This window comes from Pleurodeles waltl, chromosome 12, assembly GCF_031143425.1.
Source record: "Pleurodeles waltl isolate 20211129_DDA chromosome 12, aPleWal1.hap1.20221129, whole genome shotgun sequence".
NCBI lineage: Eukaryota > Metazoa > Chordata > Amphibia > Caudata > Salamandridae > Pleurodeles > Pleurodeles waltl.
Window position 1 is genome coordinate 350,615,443 of NC_090451.1, and position 18,765 is coordinate 350,634,207.

The 18,765-nt window shown below is 42.1% G+C and overlaps 1 protein-coding gene across 1 annotated transcript in view; it reads right to left on the bottom strand.

Annotated features, from left to right (window-relative positions):
* Positions 1-18,765, bottom strand: part of GPATCH1 (G-patch domain containing 1) — a 258,011-nt gene that overhangs the window by 227,207 nt on the left and 12,039 nt on the right. Inside the window, exons 2-3 of the mRNA XM_069216538.1 lie at positions 3,398-3,532; positions 2,806-2,894 (exon numbers count right to left, since the gene is read on the bottom strand). Coding sequence (XP_069072639.1) covers positions 2,806-2,894; positions 3,398-3,532 — 224 coding nt within the window. The remainder of the gene's footprint in view (positions 1-2,805; positions 2,895-3,397; positions 3,533-18,765) is intronic.

Here is an 18,765-nt window from a genome sequence, read left to right on the forward strand (position 1 = left end):
GAGAGTCACATCTCCCTGTGCACAGTCACGTTGTGTTGTTCCAGAGCATTTAAGCATTTACAGTGATGTCTAACTCATAATGGAATTATCACTTTAAGTCACTAGTAACTTTGAAACTTCTGTTGCTTTGAGGCGAATACTCAAGCAACCTACTTCTATTGTCAGGGAAGGCAATAATCCCCTGTTCCTGGGAATAGCCAATAGTAAGCAATTCAGCTAAGTCGTAGGTCTCAAGCTCTTTTATTACTGCTGATCACTTGATGGATCTTTTTATTCATTAAGCATTTATAAAGATTTATGGGTATGTCGACCCCCATCCCTTGGTGACACAGATATTGGTCAGGTAAATCCTTCTGATTCTGACTTGAATAAATGTGCTCAGCTAGCTAGATGCATTGTGTATTTGCAAAATGGATTTACAGTGTCAGGGTGTGGTATATATATACACCACGTTTATAGTCATATTAAAGCAAAACAACATTGGGCCTGAGATAGTGTGTCTTTTATTTATGTATGTATGGATATATAAATAAATAAATAAGGCATGCTTCGCACTCAAAGTTTGTCCGCGTGCATTTCTTTAAAATTCAAGGAACTTGGTACAATAATAATCAGGCTGCCAGTGCTAACCTCACTGCAGAATGCCGCCCTATGTGGCCGGAGGAGATCAGGAAAGTTTTGAGATAGAATAGTATGTGTATATATATATATATATATATATAGATATGAGAAATTCTGCTCCGTCGTTTTGCGCACACTGCCAGGAGTTCTGGCAAAACTCCGCCAACCGTCGAGTGGCGGAGTTTTTTTTCTCACACACGGCTCGCCAACTTAAGTTTGCAAGCGTGAGCAAGAATTTGCGTCTCCTTGCTCGATTTTCAGCCTTTCAAACGCCTCTGGGTGAGATTTCTCAACACTGGCGGTTGCGGCAGGTGACAAACGTTCATGGTGAGAAAGCTGCTGCTCGCGTCGAAATGCTACTCGAACATCAGAAAGAAGCACCCCCCTCTGGTGCACCGCGTGGTGCAGTTCGCATTGATTTTACAATGCGGAACAAGCTCCCAGCACTAAAATCAGCATAAACGTGATAGCACATACAAATCATACCATACATTGGTTCTGTAATTTTGTTTTATCTTGTTCACAGATATTTCTCTCACTACACTTAGAATTAACAGTACTGACTGGAAGGTAGTTATTGTAGGCATAGTAAGGTTCTCAGTTCTGAAGAATGCCACAAACCAGTTTAAGGATCTAGGTTTAGGAGGAAACATGCTAAACATGATTTAGGTTGATAGTGTTCAGCTGATTCTTTAATCCTCTGTACAGGAGAAATAAAAATTAGTTTATGATTAGGTAGTTTGCATCTTTTTGGTCCCTCTCCCCTCTCTACATTAAAGACAGTGGCGGTCATTCTGACCCTGGCGGTCAAAGACCGCCAGGGCGGAGGACCGCGGGAGCACCGCCGACAGGCCGGCGGTGCTCCAATGGGGATTCCGACCGCGGCGGTAAAGCCGCGGTCGGACCGGCAACACTGGCGGTCTCCCGCCAGTGTACCGCCGCCCCATTGAATCCTCCAAGGCGGCGCAGCTTGCTGCGCCGCCGAGGGGATTCCGACCCCCCCTACCGCCATCCAGATCCCGGCGGTCCGACCGCCGGGAACCGGATGGCGGTAGGGGGGGTCGCGGGGCCCCTGGGGGCCCCTGCAGTGCCCATGCCACTGGCATGGGCATTGCAGGGGCCCCCGTAAGAGGGCCCCTAAATGTATTTCACTGTCTGCTGCGCAGACAGTGAAATACGCGACGGGTGCAACTGCACCCGTCGCACAGCTTCCACTCCGCCGGCTCGATTCCGAGCCGGCTTCATCGTGGAAGCCTCTTTCCCGCTGGGCTGGCGGGCGGCCTGAAGGCGACCGCCCGCCAGCCCAGCGGGAAAGTCAGAATTACCGCCGCGGTCTTTCGACCGCGGAACGGTAACCTGACGGCGGGACTTTGGCGGGCGGCCTCCGCCGCCCGCCAAGGTCAGAATGAGGGCCAGTGTCTCTTAACTATTGCTATTACACAATAATTAAATCTCAATGCCGAAGCTTCAACATGGGAGCTGCCATTTGACGAGAAGTCTACTAGTGTTAGAACAATATCTCAACAAAAAGCATTGCGTAAAAATTCAATTGTTCTGATTTTAATTTTTTTAGGGGGCAACTGCTGATAGATTATGTTATTTATGTTTTTATGGGCGAGCGCAAAGCACTCCATCCATTCCGTAATCTCTCTTTGGGCTTCAAACCACTCCCATGTCATGTCAGTCACTTACATTGGTTCGTGGGCTTGCCTTTTAAAATCCACTTGCTTTCATTTGTGAAAGGCATGCATACATCATGCCTTTTCCGGTGTTTAGCCCACCTACACAGCACCGGTAAACTACTAAAAACATGCGAGGCTTGATGTTTTCAGCCTGGGGTCCGGACTACTTTATCTGTTTATTTTCAATGCAGCACAATCGCGCTGCACTTTACATAACGCGATCGCGCTGCGTTTTTTTTCTCTTTACAACGCTAATGGCTCTAACTCGAGCAAATGCGAGACCCGTTACATTGAAAATGCTTGTTTCTTCTGCAGTTTCTATGAAAACCAAAAAAAACTGTTTAAAACAATTGTTCTGAACTCACATCTGGGATGCTCTGTATTTTTTTCCCAAGATTCTACAACGTAAGGTGTGACGTCTGGGATCGTGGGACTTTAAACACTGATGTAGGTTTAAATAATTGCAGTTATAACAATCATTGCACAGACACTGCAAACCTACCTCATCATCCATGAAATCTTCTGGCCTCTGGACTATGGGTGTCTCTGTTTTTACCTGCCGAGAGGATACAAACGTAGAAGGAGTCCACCCTAGAGCAAGAAACATCTCTCAGTAATTAAAAAACAATATTTAAACTGCACCGCTTGACCATGAATATGCGAGAGGGCGATGAGAGAGAGGGGTACATAACTCAAAGAATTTCATATGTGTTGTTTACAAAAAAAGATGACAAAAAAAGTAAAAAGGCAATGACACACATTGACACAGCATACAATATTATTTACAATATTGTTTCCTATCACAAATGTATTTAACTTTCACAAACCTTAGGAGCATACAGATCATCAATCTAAAAAAAAAGTAAAACATTCTAAAAACAATAAATACATTTAAAATGTTTTCACTTGATAGTTTAATTAAAAAATTATACATTTTAACAGGTTAGAACATGCATTCCATTAACTCCTACTCCTCATGATTACTAGAACATACAGCTACAATAGATTGTTACGGATTATTATAACACATCCTTCAGTACCAAAGCACACACAAGCAGACATGCCTCAATGCCCCAGAAAATATCCTACGGTACCTTCTTTAGACCCAACAGTGTTATAGTAGCCTGCGCTAAATCCTCCTGTGAAGGCACCATGAAACCGCTTATATCTGCCCTTTTCATCTTTGACAGTCTGCTCTTGTATAGGAATTGGCTTCTTAGCTGGTTCATCTATGAATAGAAGAAACATTGGTTAGCCTTACGCTTGTTACGAACTGAAAAATACCACAGTATAATGCCTATACCCAGGGCCACTGAAATTATGAGATTTTGTGCCCACTGCCTTTTCCGCATAATTATGGATTTGCCGCATCTGCCACATAATACATCATCTGCTGCATATTCTGAATATTTTTAGCAACAAAAAACGATATTTCTAGCTAAAACGTTACTAAAAACGGAGCAACAACTGTTGCTGCGCAATTACAGCGCTTTGCAAAAGTTGACTGGTCAGCTTTCCGTTGCTTATTTCTGTATTGGGGTGCGAAAGTGGTAATAATGAGGTGAAAAATTAGCCTAATAAGAGTTAATGTGTAAGAATGCCAAAATAATGAGTTAATACTAATAAAAAACGTGCAGCATTACCCCACATAACTTGCCTTTTCTTGACGCATACTTTAGTGAACCCGGCTGCATAACTTGGTCTTCCCCCACTTCCGCATAATTCCAGTGGCCCTGCCCAAAACCTATAATCTAAGGCATACATAATGAAATCCCAATGGAAGTGTATAAAGGGTGCACATTTACTTTCAAGCGTAGGCCTGACGTATTTTGCTAAATTCTCTTGTTAGGAAGATGGTGAGAAAATGTAAAGTTATATGGAGTCCATGCTCGACATTACAACACCTAAATGCAGGTGTGACACACAATAATCACACGTTCACCTTACGAAATCACTACTCCTAAATGCATATGTCGCTCATATCCAGTCATGTCTCTCTTGCAGGCATTGAGGCTCCTAAATGGAGAGGTGACTCATTTTTAGTCAACGGTGCTCAGACAATCCAACTCTGGACACCACAAGGTCTAAAGAAACATGCAAACTATGGTCCATTCAAAAATCATAATACTCCAAAGGGGATCGCTGCTGCCTTCCAGGGATCGCTACCCCTAAAGTAATGTGCGCCTCGTTCCTACACAAGCAAATATGCCACCCACGTTTAGACAGTAACTCTTCCAAATAAACATCTGAGTCACTTCATGAGCTTACGACTCCGATAGGAATGTGTGGTCCTCTACTCGAGTCCAAAATAAAAGTAAGATCCAGTTAAAGATCCAGTTCAAGAAATTAATTCTCCAAAATGAAGGTGTGACCCACTTCTGGACATTACGCACTGCTTCTACAGGAATGTATGCCCCTTCCTAATAACGATGCTAGATGAATGTGTGACCATCTCATTGATACAGCTTCTTCAAATGAGTAGAGCGATTCTAGCTTGCAGATATACTATATACATTTGTGGCCTGTTTGTAGACATATTTCTTCTAAATGAGAACTTGGGACAGGTTTATACCTTGACACCTTTCTAAAATGAATTTAGCATGCTTTGATATCACTCTTCCAACAAGAATCTATGGTTCGTTTCCAGGCATCAATGTGCCTATACGACAATTAACCCTTTTTCAAGGACTAGCCTAATTTGGCCTCTTCAATAGGGCGTAGTTTGTAACACAGTGAGCACATGATCCACTTCTAGGCATACCTGTACCACTTAGGGTGTCACAATGAAGAAAACAAAAAAGTGATAGTTGGAATACATGAATTAATCTTAACCACTGGTAATTAGTCAGACAGAATCCAGTCCATCTTTTTCCTCAGGTATGCCTGTGTTCACTGTGCCACTGGAACCAAGCACCCTACTGATGAGGCTCAAGTAGTGTGCAACCGGTCTTGGGCTGCTTATTCAGAAGGGACCTGGCTTGACAGTTCCATCAAGTCTGTTCCTACGGGAGCAGGATCAAGGATGATCTGTTTATGTCCAAGCATGAACATCGATTCACTTATCGAGTCAGCTTTACGACCCTTGGAGTCCACTTTGTCCTCGGTACAAGAGGGAGAGCAGGTCCAGTCTTCTGGGCTCTTCTCAGGTCACAGACAGCAGGTTCAGTCCTCTTCAGTTCTTCCACAGGTCCAGAAAGTGTTCTGAGGGGAATACTGGTGATGCCACGTGTATGCCTGACACCACCTTGTGGGTGAGGAAAACTCCTGGCCACTCCACAACCAATGGGGTAAAAGTTCCCAGAGGTAGCCTTACCCACTTTTGCAGTATTTCTTGTGTGGCCTACTGCTAACAATCCCACGGTGTGCCTCTTAACCTAAAACCAAGAAGGCAGAACCTTTCTTCCCTTGTGCAGAGCTTCCATGCCATCTCAGAGGCGTGGCCATGGAAATGTGCATCTCCTCCTATGTGGTCACTCTAAACCAGATCTGGCAGCAGCTTTCATCTCTCTAGGATTGGTTCCTGCCTGGCTGAGGGGGGAATAAAGGAAAGGGGCAGGATTGGCATAAGCTATGCTTTTGACAGCAGATGCCGATTTGAAATTAATCAAGATCCTGGGCAGAGCCCATAGGCCATCCTTTGAAGAGGACACAACAACACCCCACACCCAAGGCTTTGGTTCCTGCTGTTGGAGCAAGTCCACACCTCATCAAGGAGGCTATTCAGCTGCCAGGTGACAGTTGGAGCTCATGCAAATGGGCTTCCAAAGGCTATAGGCAGGGAGAAGGTGACGTTCCAAAAGTACCTTTTCCAAAATATTTATTGCAGACTCGACCTCACCATGAATTGTGCCTTATACTAACTATTTTAAAAGTCCAAGAATACATTTTGTAGTTGTTTCCTATCCAGGGCTAACATATTTAAATTTTCTTTTGCTTCCAAATGCTTTCCTAATAGCAAACCCTGCTATAGTAGAAATAGCCTATGGGGCCTTTTCACTGAAGAGAGATGATTAACATTAACCTTTTGCATGCCCTATTTTAAAATACTATACATTCTGTCTTATGGATAGAATGGCCTTCTTAAGGGTGACATTAATATTTAAGTTAAAGGGCCTGGTTATAAGGATGTTAAACATACCAATTAGGTGTATAACAATTGCATAACGTTGAAAGAGGGAGCACAGGCATTTTACCACTGATTAGCAAGGGTAAGGTGCACAGAATTCTACAGCCACCAAAAACAGTCTAGGCAAAAAATAAGGGTACACCACACAAACATTGGTAATTTCCAACATGTGTGAACCCTCCCACTCCCACATGGGAGTTGTAGTCATTAAGGTGCAAAAACCTGGAAAGGCCATCAGCACTGGCATGGTCCTTCCCAGAACGATGTTTCATTGTACAATCCATACACTGTAGGGAGATGGACCACCTCAACAGTTTAGGATTCTCACATTTGCTTCAGCCACCCAAGGGGTCTGTAGTCTGTCTAAACTCCAAAATGAGTCTCGAAGAGGTAGGGTCTTAGTTTCTTCTGTGTGCAGACCACTGCAAATGCTTCCCTTGCAATTGAACTTCATCTTTGCTCCCTGGGTAGTAGCCGCCTGCTGATGAAGGCTACAGATTGGTCCACATCATTATTTAACTGTAAAATAAAGCCCAAATAGCATGCCCTGGGGCATCTCTCTGTACAAGGATTTTTTTGCTGAAGTCAGGTGTCCTGAGAACTGATTCTGAACACATAGCTTCTATCAGGATGTCAATTCAGACCTCTCAAAGTGTGGCTTGAAGCGATTCACATGAGGTACCCTTTAGGGATTCCTGGATGTCTGGAGGTCCACCAAGTAGGTGACCTCTCCTTTCATCTCCTCAAGCTCATAGAACCCTGTCCACCGCTCCTGTAAGGCTTTGTGGCTTCAATGCTAAGTCCTTTTGACCAAGTTGGTACTGAACCAGAGTAGCCTTCTGGTCATACCACTGCTTCATCATTTCCTAGATAGCCTCAAACTCCCAGTGGCCTTCTTCATGAAGCATTTCATCTGAGGGCTAACATGTAGCTCACCATGTCTTGTGGGGGTTCCTGGAAGCCTGCTCCCGCCTCTTCTTGATAATACTGAGAGAAGCTCTAATAGAATAGCCAAACTGAAGTTTAAAGAGGCTGAGGCCCACTTGATTCTGTAGCATTTCCCAATAGACAAAGAGCAGGTATGGAAATAGGATATCCCACGTACATCTCAGGGCCTCTGATAGGCCTTTATTCATACCTTTCAGTATCCTGTTAAACCTTTCATCAAGAACATTTGTCTGGGCTGGTAAGGTGTGGGGAACTTATACTTACCCCACATTCATCTCACATGGACTTAATATAGGCAGATGTAAAGTTAGTGCCCATGTCAGACACAGCCTCCTTGGGGAATCCTATAAGAGGAAACATAATCACTAGCGCCCTGGCTACCAAAGGTGAAATCACTGATGATAGGGGTATGACCTTAGGGTATCTTGTAGCATGGTCCACCAAGTCCAGGATAAACCTGTTCCCTAAGACGGTCTTGGGGTCCAGAGCCCCAAAAATATCAACTACCACCATCTCAAAGAGTGTTCTAACCAGGGAGAAAGGCTGCAAGGGAGCTTTATGCTTTACTCCTGGTTCACCACTGGCCTGGCAGGTCTAACACAGAACCAAAAGACCACATCTGACTTAGTCATTATCTAGGGCCAATAAAAGTGGGTGACAAGGCAGTCAAAGGTTTTAGCCTGCCCCATATGTCTTACCAGGGGAATTTCATGAGCCAACTCCATTAGGAGGCCCCATAACACTGAAGAACCACCAATACTTTGGTAGATCCAGGCTCAAGGACCTTAGGATCACTATACAGGAAACCATTCCCCCAGTAAATGTGGTGATCACTGAGGTGCCACCATAGACCCCAAGAGTGGGGTACTCCTTCTGTGCCTTGCAGAACCCTACCTGGGAGGTCCTCCTGCAGCACATCACCCAGCTAGTTCTGTCAGGTATCTCCAGCAGCAATGTCTTCCCCTGTAGACTCAAGTGCCTCATCCTCAGGTGGAGCCTCTGCCAAGACCTTGAGAACCTCTGGAGCGACTTTCCCATGCCCCATTCACCTCTTTTTTCTGGCAAACACCTGAGCCACTGTCTCAAGCTCCTTCTGACTCCCCTAATGGGCTGCCACGAATTGCGTGGTCATGAGCACTCACTCCAGCAATCCCACCATCTCCAGATGAGACTTGTGCTTCACCTCTTTCCAGGTCATATGTTCATATTTTCATCACTCCTTAAGCATAACAGGAGAACCAGGACACCTCCGGTATAAGGAAATCAATTTATTACAACACAAAATCCAACGCGTTTCGGCACCAGCCTTTATCACGGATAGATTGTTACCATATTTTTACACATATATAGCCCGCATTTATCATAGACATAAAAGACGGACAAAACACCAAATAACACCCATTTAGACTACAAAAACATGGCGGCCATCTTAAAAAGTTCAATTACGATATAAATAAGCATTCATTTATGTAAAAAACTTATGTAAAAAACTCTGCCTGTGTGTTTTTAACTACAATATTAAATAAATTAATCACTGATATTCATCGAAGTATATGTAAGGCATCAGTTAAAGGCTTAATGCAATAAATACAATTAAATGTTCTCTATTTCATTAAATTATATACACATATTTTCTAACTATGTCTGAAACTTTCTATCAGACTTAATAACACCCAAGTGGGTATGCGTATTCAAAGAAAGAGATCTTAAAAACAGGGAATTCCAGTTCTTCATATAGGGACTCCCCATCCTACTGATGTCCTTAAAAGTTTTCACTCCTATAATTTCATATCAGATAAGATTAATAACACCAACAAATAAACGTATCAACTTACTTGTTATACAGACAAGCTAATTAAAAAAAAACACAATCTTCTCCATGGCAGACATAAATATGCTAAATACCTTAATGTCATAAATACTCAAGAAGCAGACATACGAGTGAGTACGCCCCTTCTTTATGAATACTGAGAATTTATATGGAAATGCGGCGTGTTTATATTGAGGCCGCAGGTTAATGCACGTTCAAACAAGGACTTGGGAAACCGCGCACTGTTGCCGGTTTGGAAGTTTGCGGCAGTGCGGAGGTTTACGTGCATGATCTTGTGAACGATACCGTTTGTTGATTTAAGGGGACTGTACTGTTTGATGTGGATCAATGACTTGAACGTTTGGGGAAGACCAGATTTATATATATTTTTGAACGAGGAAAGTGTTGTAACGAGCGCTGCTGAGATCAATATGCTTATGCATATATGCTGCTGAGAATAACTGGTTGCTTAGACGCATGAGGAACAATTTAAAAACTGAAATTGAATTGGCTTTCTTTTGACCCTAAATTGTGACATCCGGTTTTAAGTTTATGGCACCTGGCTTCAAGTGTGCGCAAAACATCGGGGTTTATGAAAATGAATGGAAAGATCGGGATTTGATGAGACGCAGGCAATATATAAGGGGCACATATACAGCTGACTTTCCTACGAGCTACTAAGTAATAAAGAAATTGTCTGATCGTGAGTATTTCCTTGTTGCAACCAAATACAAGAACAGAGTGGGCAATACATTATATTTGATGCTTTTTTACCCACATCCGAAACGTTACTGAGGAACAAAAAATACTGGAGTATTTGAACTAGGGATTTTTCAATATATTTCAGCAACTATGGCTTCCGGGTGGGAAGCTCGACGGAAGGAAAAATCGAATAAATTATTTTTTTCACAGATGGAGGAGGGACAATCTGCCCAGCCTGGTCGTGGCAATATGAAAATTGAAGTCAAATGACAAACTTTATATGATAAATTGGAGAAATTGTATTGGAAAGAATTGTCTAAATGGTGGGAGGTTGAGTCACTACAAAAATATATTGACGTGGAACGAGTCCCTAGAGGACTAAGAATTTACACCATACCGACTTACGATGACCCTGACCCGGAAATATTGGAGGAATGGGCGGAGAATTCAAAGCAGAGCTCATTGAATATGATGCGCATATTAATTAAATATGCCATGAAGGATAGGATTAGGGTTTTGGATGAAATTGAGAAAGTGAAATTGAAGTTGTTAAAAATTGTTACACAGGAGTTAATAGATGAGTTTTTGAAGGATTTAGAGAAGAAACTTCTGAAGCTGGAGGAAGAGATTACTAGCAAAAAACAAAGAAAATTCATACGTGATTTCAAGGATTATCAGGCGGGTCGCATTTTAATTTTTCAACGCAAGTTTGATCATATGTATAATGAAGAGGTCACTGAGTTAAATACAAAGGACTTGGAATTAGCTAATAAATTGGTGGAAGAACGAGAGGAGAGTGACATCTCAGATGGAAATCACTCTGATGTATTGGATACAGTATTATCTAAGGATATAACATCAGATAAAGAAACAGATAGATTGAATTTTTTAAAGCAATTTCGTCTTTTGAATCAGGGACGGACGGATCAACAGAAAGAAACGTACCCTCAGAGAGGCAGGGGTCGAGGATTCAGAGGAAGAGGAAAAGGAACAGACAGGCCAATAAGAGGCGCCGTAGAAGATGCAAGATCTTTAGGAGAGATAACTCTTGCACGCAAGTAAAAACTATGAATGTTGTGAATCTCTCCAGCAGAGTATTGTCTGCTGTTGAGGAGGACCTCTTATCTTTGGGCCTCTCTTTCTGCCCAATGGGACGTTTTAATTATACTCAAACTAGGATAGATACTTTCAAGTTTAGTAGGAAACTAAAATTGAAAAAATTGTACCACACGAATGTTAAACGTGATGAAAAACCATCGGTGATGAAAGATGTTAGCAATTTGTGTATCTCAGATATAGAGGTGCTGCATATACTAACAGACTTATGTGATGGGGTGGTTGCTCATGGGGATCCAATTTTGAACTTAGAAGGATTAGGCATTGCTCTTGACAATTCCTGTCCAAGCAATTTCAAACCCAGATCCACCTTCATACCTGCTATCCACTGTGATGCCCTCGATGTTTTTTAACGTGAGATATGGTAGGAGGGATGGGAGGAATGGGAATTTGTCTGGTGAACAGTGGCAAGCCCTTCAAGATTTGAAAAGAGACCATACTATTGTCATTAGACAATCAGATAAGGGGGGTAATATGGTTATCCAGGATACTACTAAATATGTGGCAGAAGGAATAAGGCAGCTGAGCGATGCTCAATGTTATGAAGAAGTGAGTTGGGAAGATGTTAAAGTAATGAATGAGAGGTATCGTGATATGCTGGTGGATTGGAAAGATCAGGGAATGATCGAATGGGATGAATTTTTATTCCTCAAATGTGATCATCCGAAAATCCCAATATTATATCTTCAGCCTAAGATTCATAAGGATATGGTCAACCCGCCAGGTAGACCCATAGTTTCGGCTATGGATTCCCTTTTGGAGAATACATCGAAATATATCGACTATTTTCTGCGTCCCTTTGTAGAATCAATACCATCTTATGTGAGAGATACCACACATTTTTTGAAAATCATTGAGGACATTCAATGGGAAGATGATTTTTTACTATTAACCCTTGATGTTACCAGCTTATATACAAGCAAAGATCATGGCTTGGGGGTTAGAGCTATTAGACACTTTCTCAGAGCGAGATCGCTATCTTTGTTCTTTCATTCAGAAATGTTGTGCACTATGATTGAATTCTGTCTCAAAAACAATTTGTTTATTTTTGATAACACTTTGTATAAACAGCTGCAGGGGACAGCTATGGGCACTTGTTTCACCCCCAGCTATGCAAATTTGTTTATGGGCTGGTGGGAGGAACAAGTGTCAGAGACGATTAGTCAGTTTGACACCAATGTGGTCTTATGGTGTTGTTTCATCGACGATATTTTTGTCATTTGGAAGGGAGATGAAAGATCAGCTGTGCAATTTGTGCGGGATTTGAATGACAATGAATTCAACCTGAGATTTACGGAACATTTGAGTTTCAGTCATATAGAGTATCTAGATGTGGAGATTTTTGTAAGGAACAGAAGTTTAGTGTCCAAATGGTATAGAAAGGCAACAGCTGGGAACAGCTTGTTATTTGCTCATAGCGCCCATCCGGCGACCCTGATTCAGAGCATCTCCTTTGGGGAGTTATTGCGAGCATGGAGGAATTGTAGTGAGACAGTTGATTTTCATCAGGAGTGTGAAGTGATGTGTGAAAGATTTAAAAACAGGGGTTATGGAGCTAAGGTTATAAATCAAGCAAGACAGAAAGTGGAGAATTTGAGCAGAGATGATGCTCTATATGGGGTAAACAAAACCCAGAGGAAGGATGATGATCTCATCAGATTCATCACAACCTTCAGTGATCAGTCTTATAGAGTGCGGTCCATCCTGAATAAGAGCTGGCATATTTTGCAGACTGATTCAGTTTTGAGTAATTGGATCAATGACAGCCCCCAAGTAACTTTCAGAAGAAATAGATCCTTAAAGGACGATTTGTGTCGTAATGACGTGACATGGAAAGGAACTATGAAGAGTACTATAGGAGGAGGTTTCTCCTGTTGTATGAAATGCAAAATGTGTAAAACCAGTAATAGTTGAAGGAAATTGAAACTTCCAGGAAGAACAGAACATTTTGTGATCAAAGGAAGCTTTGACTGCAATACAACATACTGTGTATATTGCTTGGTTTGTCCATGCGATAAGCTGTATGTGGGAAGCATGATTCATAGTGCTAAAAAGAGAGTTCTTGAGCACAGACGAGCTATTAAAAATTATGATAGAAACTATCTGGTAGCTAGACATTTCTTCAACAAGCATTTTGGTAATGAGAATCTGTTGAAGTTTGTAGTTATTGACCCAGTGTTGACAAGCAAAAGGGGCGGCAACAGAGAGAGATTATTACGAATTATGGACTCAAAATACATAATAGATTTTGATACATTGGAACCTGTGGGGTTGAACTCTAGTGAGGAGTTCAGTATCCATCGGTGATAGGTATTATTCACTTTTAGTAGGTTGGGGTAATATGGTGGCTTATCTTAGGAGTGTAGTATTTTTTAGTATTTATGACATTAAGGTATTTAGCATATTTATTTAAATTTATGTCTGCAATGGAGAAGATTGTGGGGGATTTTTAGTTAGCTTTTCTGTATAACAAGTAAGTTGATACGTTTATTTGTTGGTGTTATTAATCTTATCTGATATGAAAATATAGGAGTGAAAACTTTTAAGGACATCAGTAGGATGGGGAGTCCCTATATGAAGAACTGGAATTCCCTGTTTTTATGATCTCTTTCTTTGAATACGCATACCCACTTGGGTGTTATTAAGTCTGATAGAAAGTTTCAGACATAGTTAGAAAATATGTGTATATAATTTAATGAAATAGAGAACATTTAATTGTATTTATTGCATTAAGCCTTTAACTGATGCCTTACATATACTTCGATGAATATCAGTGATTAATTTATTTAATATTGTAGTTAAAAACACACAGGCAGAGTTTTTTACATAAGTTTTTTTACACAAATGAATGCTTATTTATGTCGTAATTGAACTTTTTAAGATGGCTGCCATGTTTTTGTAATCTAAATGGGTTTTATTTGGTGTTTTGTCCGTCTTTTATGTCTATGATAAATGTGGGCTATATATGTGTAAGAATATGGTAACAATCTATCCGTGATAAAGGCTGGTGCCGAAACGCGTTGGATTTTGTGCTGTAATAAATTGATTTCCTTATACCAGAGGTGTCCTGGTTCTCCTGTTATGCTTAAGGAGTGATGAAGGATATTTAGGGTGCCTCGGAGCCTCTCCAGGACCGCTGTGCTGTGCTCCCGCATTCCGAGAATAGCGTGGTGTGATATATATATATATATATATATATATATATATATATATAAGATGACTATGTATTCATGCAGGCAAAGCTAAAGATAAGAATTAAAAATGCATCACCATAGGGCTTGACACCGACATCATCCCTTTGTCTGCCAACTTCAGGTTGTGGAACCCGGACAACCGAAAAAAGGGAGAATGCCTGCAATGGGAGTACTTTCTGAACAAGGCGTTCCTTCTCAGAGGAGTCCTTCTAGAAATCTCTCCTCCCATCAAGTAAGTTGTTGTCAAACGCTGGCCATACCAGGTTAGAGTTGAAAAGAACACACTAGAGACTGGCCACATCTCACTGTGTTTTTTCAAGACCGAGCTGTTCCCTGCTTCATCATAAACATGCTCAGCCTGCTACAGCTTACCATTCCTACTCCACCATGTTATGTGCCCGTTCTTGCTGAGAAGAAGCGAAAAACACGTTTCACAAGCTGTGCATGGAAAAATGCCTGCACCACCAATGTGACGGTGTTTGAAGCTAAGCTAAGTACAAAATGGTCAGTGGTCCAGATGGAGCCATTAGTTAAATACAGATAGCATTACATGGGGCTGGCCCACCAGTGGGGGCTGCTTCTTTTTGGAACAGGTGGCACTTTCTCTCTTGTACCCCGAATGGAAACAATCATAGCACTGGGGTTGGTAAAGCTTCATGGGTTTGTTCCAACTACACCACCCCTCACAGGGTCAGGAGAGGAAACTCTTTTGGGGGCCTTTAGAGAACTCCCTCTGGTTTTCCCTGTTCCCCCTATCTTTCTGTTGAGGGGTACCTGATCCACCTTTCTTGTGGTTCCCTACCAAGTACTGGTGTGGCTGCTTATGGGTATCTCTGAAACTCAGGAGATACTTCCCAGGGGACAAACCAAACTTGGTGATAAGAACTTCCTTCAAGGGGACATATCTCATCTAGTCAGCTACCTCTATAGCCTACAAGGTACCCCTCCAACAACTGACATGTGCTTCCACAGATTAGCCCCCAGTCCTCCTCCTGGGACTCTATGCATATGCAGGGCCACAACATATGCTGCAAACCACTTATTAATGTCAGCCTCTACCACACAGCTTGGCATCAGGCAGTCTTTAGGGGTGTGGACTCTTTTGCCACACCTAGGCACTTCACTTTCATTGCCACCATCAACACAGAACTCAAAGTACCTCTTTGCTTCAGTCCTTTCTGGCTTATTTCATGAGCCAGCGAGGCCTTTTTCTCCTCCAAGGCTAGTTTTTTCTCCTCCAGTGCCATTTTCTTGTCCTCAAAGGAAAGTGTAGCCTGTTGCAGCTAAATGTTCCTCTCTGCTTCCCAGTCCTCTATCTCTGACTGGGTCAGACCCCTGAAGGAAACACTGCTCCCTTCTCTGAACAAGGCAGGTGGCCTGGATCCTGTAGGCACCACCTCCTCTGGGACTGAAGCATCTAGCAGGCCATTCTCCTCTTCAATTTCTTCCTCTTCCTCAGACCCATCCACCTTTTGCTCCTGGATAGTGTACTGAGGCATGCGTACTTCCTCTCATGCTCTAAGGGCTACCTGGTAGTCCCTTTTCTTGGATCGCTTTGTCAGCCTAAGCCCCCTCTCCCTCCCCAGCTTCCTCATATCTGCCATGCTGAAACTCTCAATGATGCTCTAATACACTTCCATTCTTTCGAAAATCACAGGGGCAAAACTGGAGGATAGGAAGGCAATTGAGGGGAAATATTTAATAAAAAAATAGCCAATTAAAAATCTAACCTTTTTTTAAAACAGAATACGTAAGGGATTTCTTATTTTAACTGAAATCAATGAATGGTGCTGCAAATCACAAGTCCTGGATCCCACCTCTGAGCATCACTGTAAGACATTTTTAGGATGAATCACTAAAGTTACTAAGTTAACATGAGCACAGGCCCCGGTACCTAAGGCACAGAACAGATAGGCTTAACTTAGAGGCAATTAGAAAAGTGTTTATTCAGTAATAAGGTCAAAACACAAGTCAAGAAAAATCCAGCATATTTTCATAGATAAAATGACACTAAAATGACAAAGATTCAATATGGGAAACCAGAATTATAAATGTTTAAATTTCAAACATAAAAATAGTGCCAAAAATCTTAAAAGCGCTGTTTTAGACTTTACTTTAGAGCTTACTCCACAACTAGTGACACTGGGCACCTGAAAGGAACAAAAGTTGGACCGTTCTACTGTTCTGTAATATAGCCCTGAGGGTGGCCCACGAGATGTAATTAGATACAAGGGGCAAGATGGAATACTGGCTCTGCAAACCTGGGAAATGAACATGAAGCATGAGGGCTGAAAAACTAGCATACCTGACAAGAGTATGCCCATGGACATTCAAAAAGGTGTGAGATCCTGGATAGCTGCGGAAGGTAAAGACTCTGAGTGGGAAGGGTAGGTGGATGGAATACACACCCGGAGGAGAGAGAGGTCGTTGGGTGGGGGGGCGGGGAAGACACACACGATATCTGAAAATGTGTAATGAGGGGCTGTGGCCCAGGGGATGCCTAGCGGGAGGGAGTCCAGAAGATTAGGAAAGTAGCCTTCATGCGCTTGTCCCAATGTTTCTCCAGCACCAGGTTGCGGGTGCCTCCTGTTACTGTACTTGTTTTCGTAAAGTGTTAAAAAAATCTTTAAGTGTCAACCGCAGTCATCTGGTTGTGCTTGACCAGTACCTAGGCACAATTTAAGGCTGACTGCTATGGAGCACGGTTCAGAAAAAAAAAAAAAACAGGTTCAACCTGGTAGGAATTTTGCAGTCAAGGTAGGCACCTCGCTGGCTGGAGACTTTTGGTGCCTTCGCTCGGTGAAGATGTCTACCTTCAGACTTGGTCATTTCTTTTGGAGCTTGGTTTTTCCTAGCAGGCTTTAGCCCGAAAACAGCTCCACAAAGCTGAATACCTTCAGCACAACGTCCTGTTGAATCAGATTTCCTTTTTTTTTTTTTTCTTCTTCAGTTCGTACTTCCAATTTCATTAAATTAAAACAGGCCAGAGTCAAGATAGGACTAAAATAGAATGGAATGAGTGATGGTAAAGGCAAATATGCATGCATTACATTACAGAATATCAAGAAAGACATTCACTCAATCATATAAAACGTCTCCTTGAAAAATAAATTCAGTTCAAACATTGATAGGGGATACTCCGTCAACCGATTTATGCTTCAGCTAACCACCTAGCCACCGGAGCCCAGATCCTTTTACCCTGATAGCAACTTCTGAGCCCCTTAACTTTATATAAACCTAACTCCATATTATATATAGCCAAAACTCTCGACCTCAAACTGGAAAAAGTTGGGGGCTCGGGTTTTAGCCAATCCGCAGCAATGCAGACGTGTGCCACTGCAATAAAAATCAGCTGCGCATCTTTATTTGCTGTAGTATGACCACCAAAATGTTCTACTAAGCCTAGAATCAACAACTGAGAATCCACCCGCAATTGTTGCCGGAGGATATCGCTCAGAAACTCTGCAATGGACTGCAAAATATGGTCCAGATTTTGACAGGTGAAAAACACGTGGACAAGCTCCGCCATTTCTGCACCACAGCACTTACATCTGCCCTTTACATCTCTTCCCCATTTGGCAATCCTAGAGGGGGTGTAAAATAAATCAAAGATGGTCATGAAATGCTGACTCCTCAGGCTAGCAGTGAGTAAGACCCTGTCACAAAGGGCCAGCAAATTCTGAAGTTTCACCTTATCCCTACCAAGTCTAATGCACCATTTAGCACTCTGTGCCTCTAGATCATCACACTGTGTCTGTGCCAACAGATTGTAAATATGGCCAATCTTACGTCTCTGCCTAACAGCCTCAATAAGCGGACTCTTTACTTGATATCCTTCAATGTTTTACTATTCTTACAAAGAAAATCTTGAATTTTTAAATATCTTTTTATAACAACAACAAAAAAAATCGCTTTTCGGCAAATCATAAAATTCATGTAGATTTAAGAAGGAGCGAACCCGGGCATTGTTATAAAAATCCCCTACCTTTGAGAGCCTCTTCAACCTCCACCTTTCCATTACCTAGTCTTGAAAGATACAGGGCAACACATCTGATGCTGAGGTAGGTGTATAGTAGTTAACCTTTCGAAGTGCAAGCCACCGCTTTAGTTGAGTCCATACTTTATGAGCTGCCTTCAAAACCTTAAAGCGTATTTTTTTTAAATAGTATCTAGGATTCAGGGTCATCAAAAACCTTTCCCTCGCTTCCTTCCCAACAACATTTCATATATAGTTGGAGCCTCTGCGTTGCTTAGCTCAGTAGTATCCCAGTTACAATTAGTGTCATATGTTGCAACACACAAGCACAATAGTATAGGGTAAAATTCGGAACTGCCCATCCCACTCGCCCCTTTGACATAGACATACATTTACCAGCTCTCCTTGGTATTTTATAACCCCATAAAAACCTGAGGCACAGCAACTTCAACTTCCTAAGCCAAATCCTACCAATCTCTAAGGGGATAGCCCAGAAGTACCTTTGGTAATATGAGCATCATAATCACATTGCTCCTGCCTACGAGAGAAAAATGCAGATAGTCTATTCTTTCAAGATCCCATCTAACGTT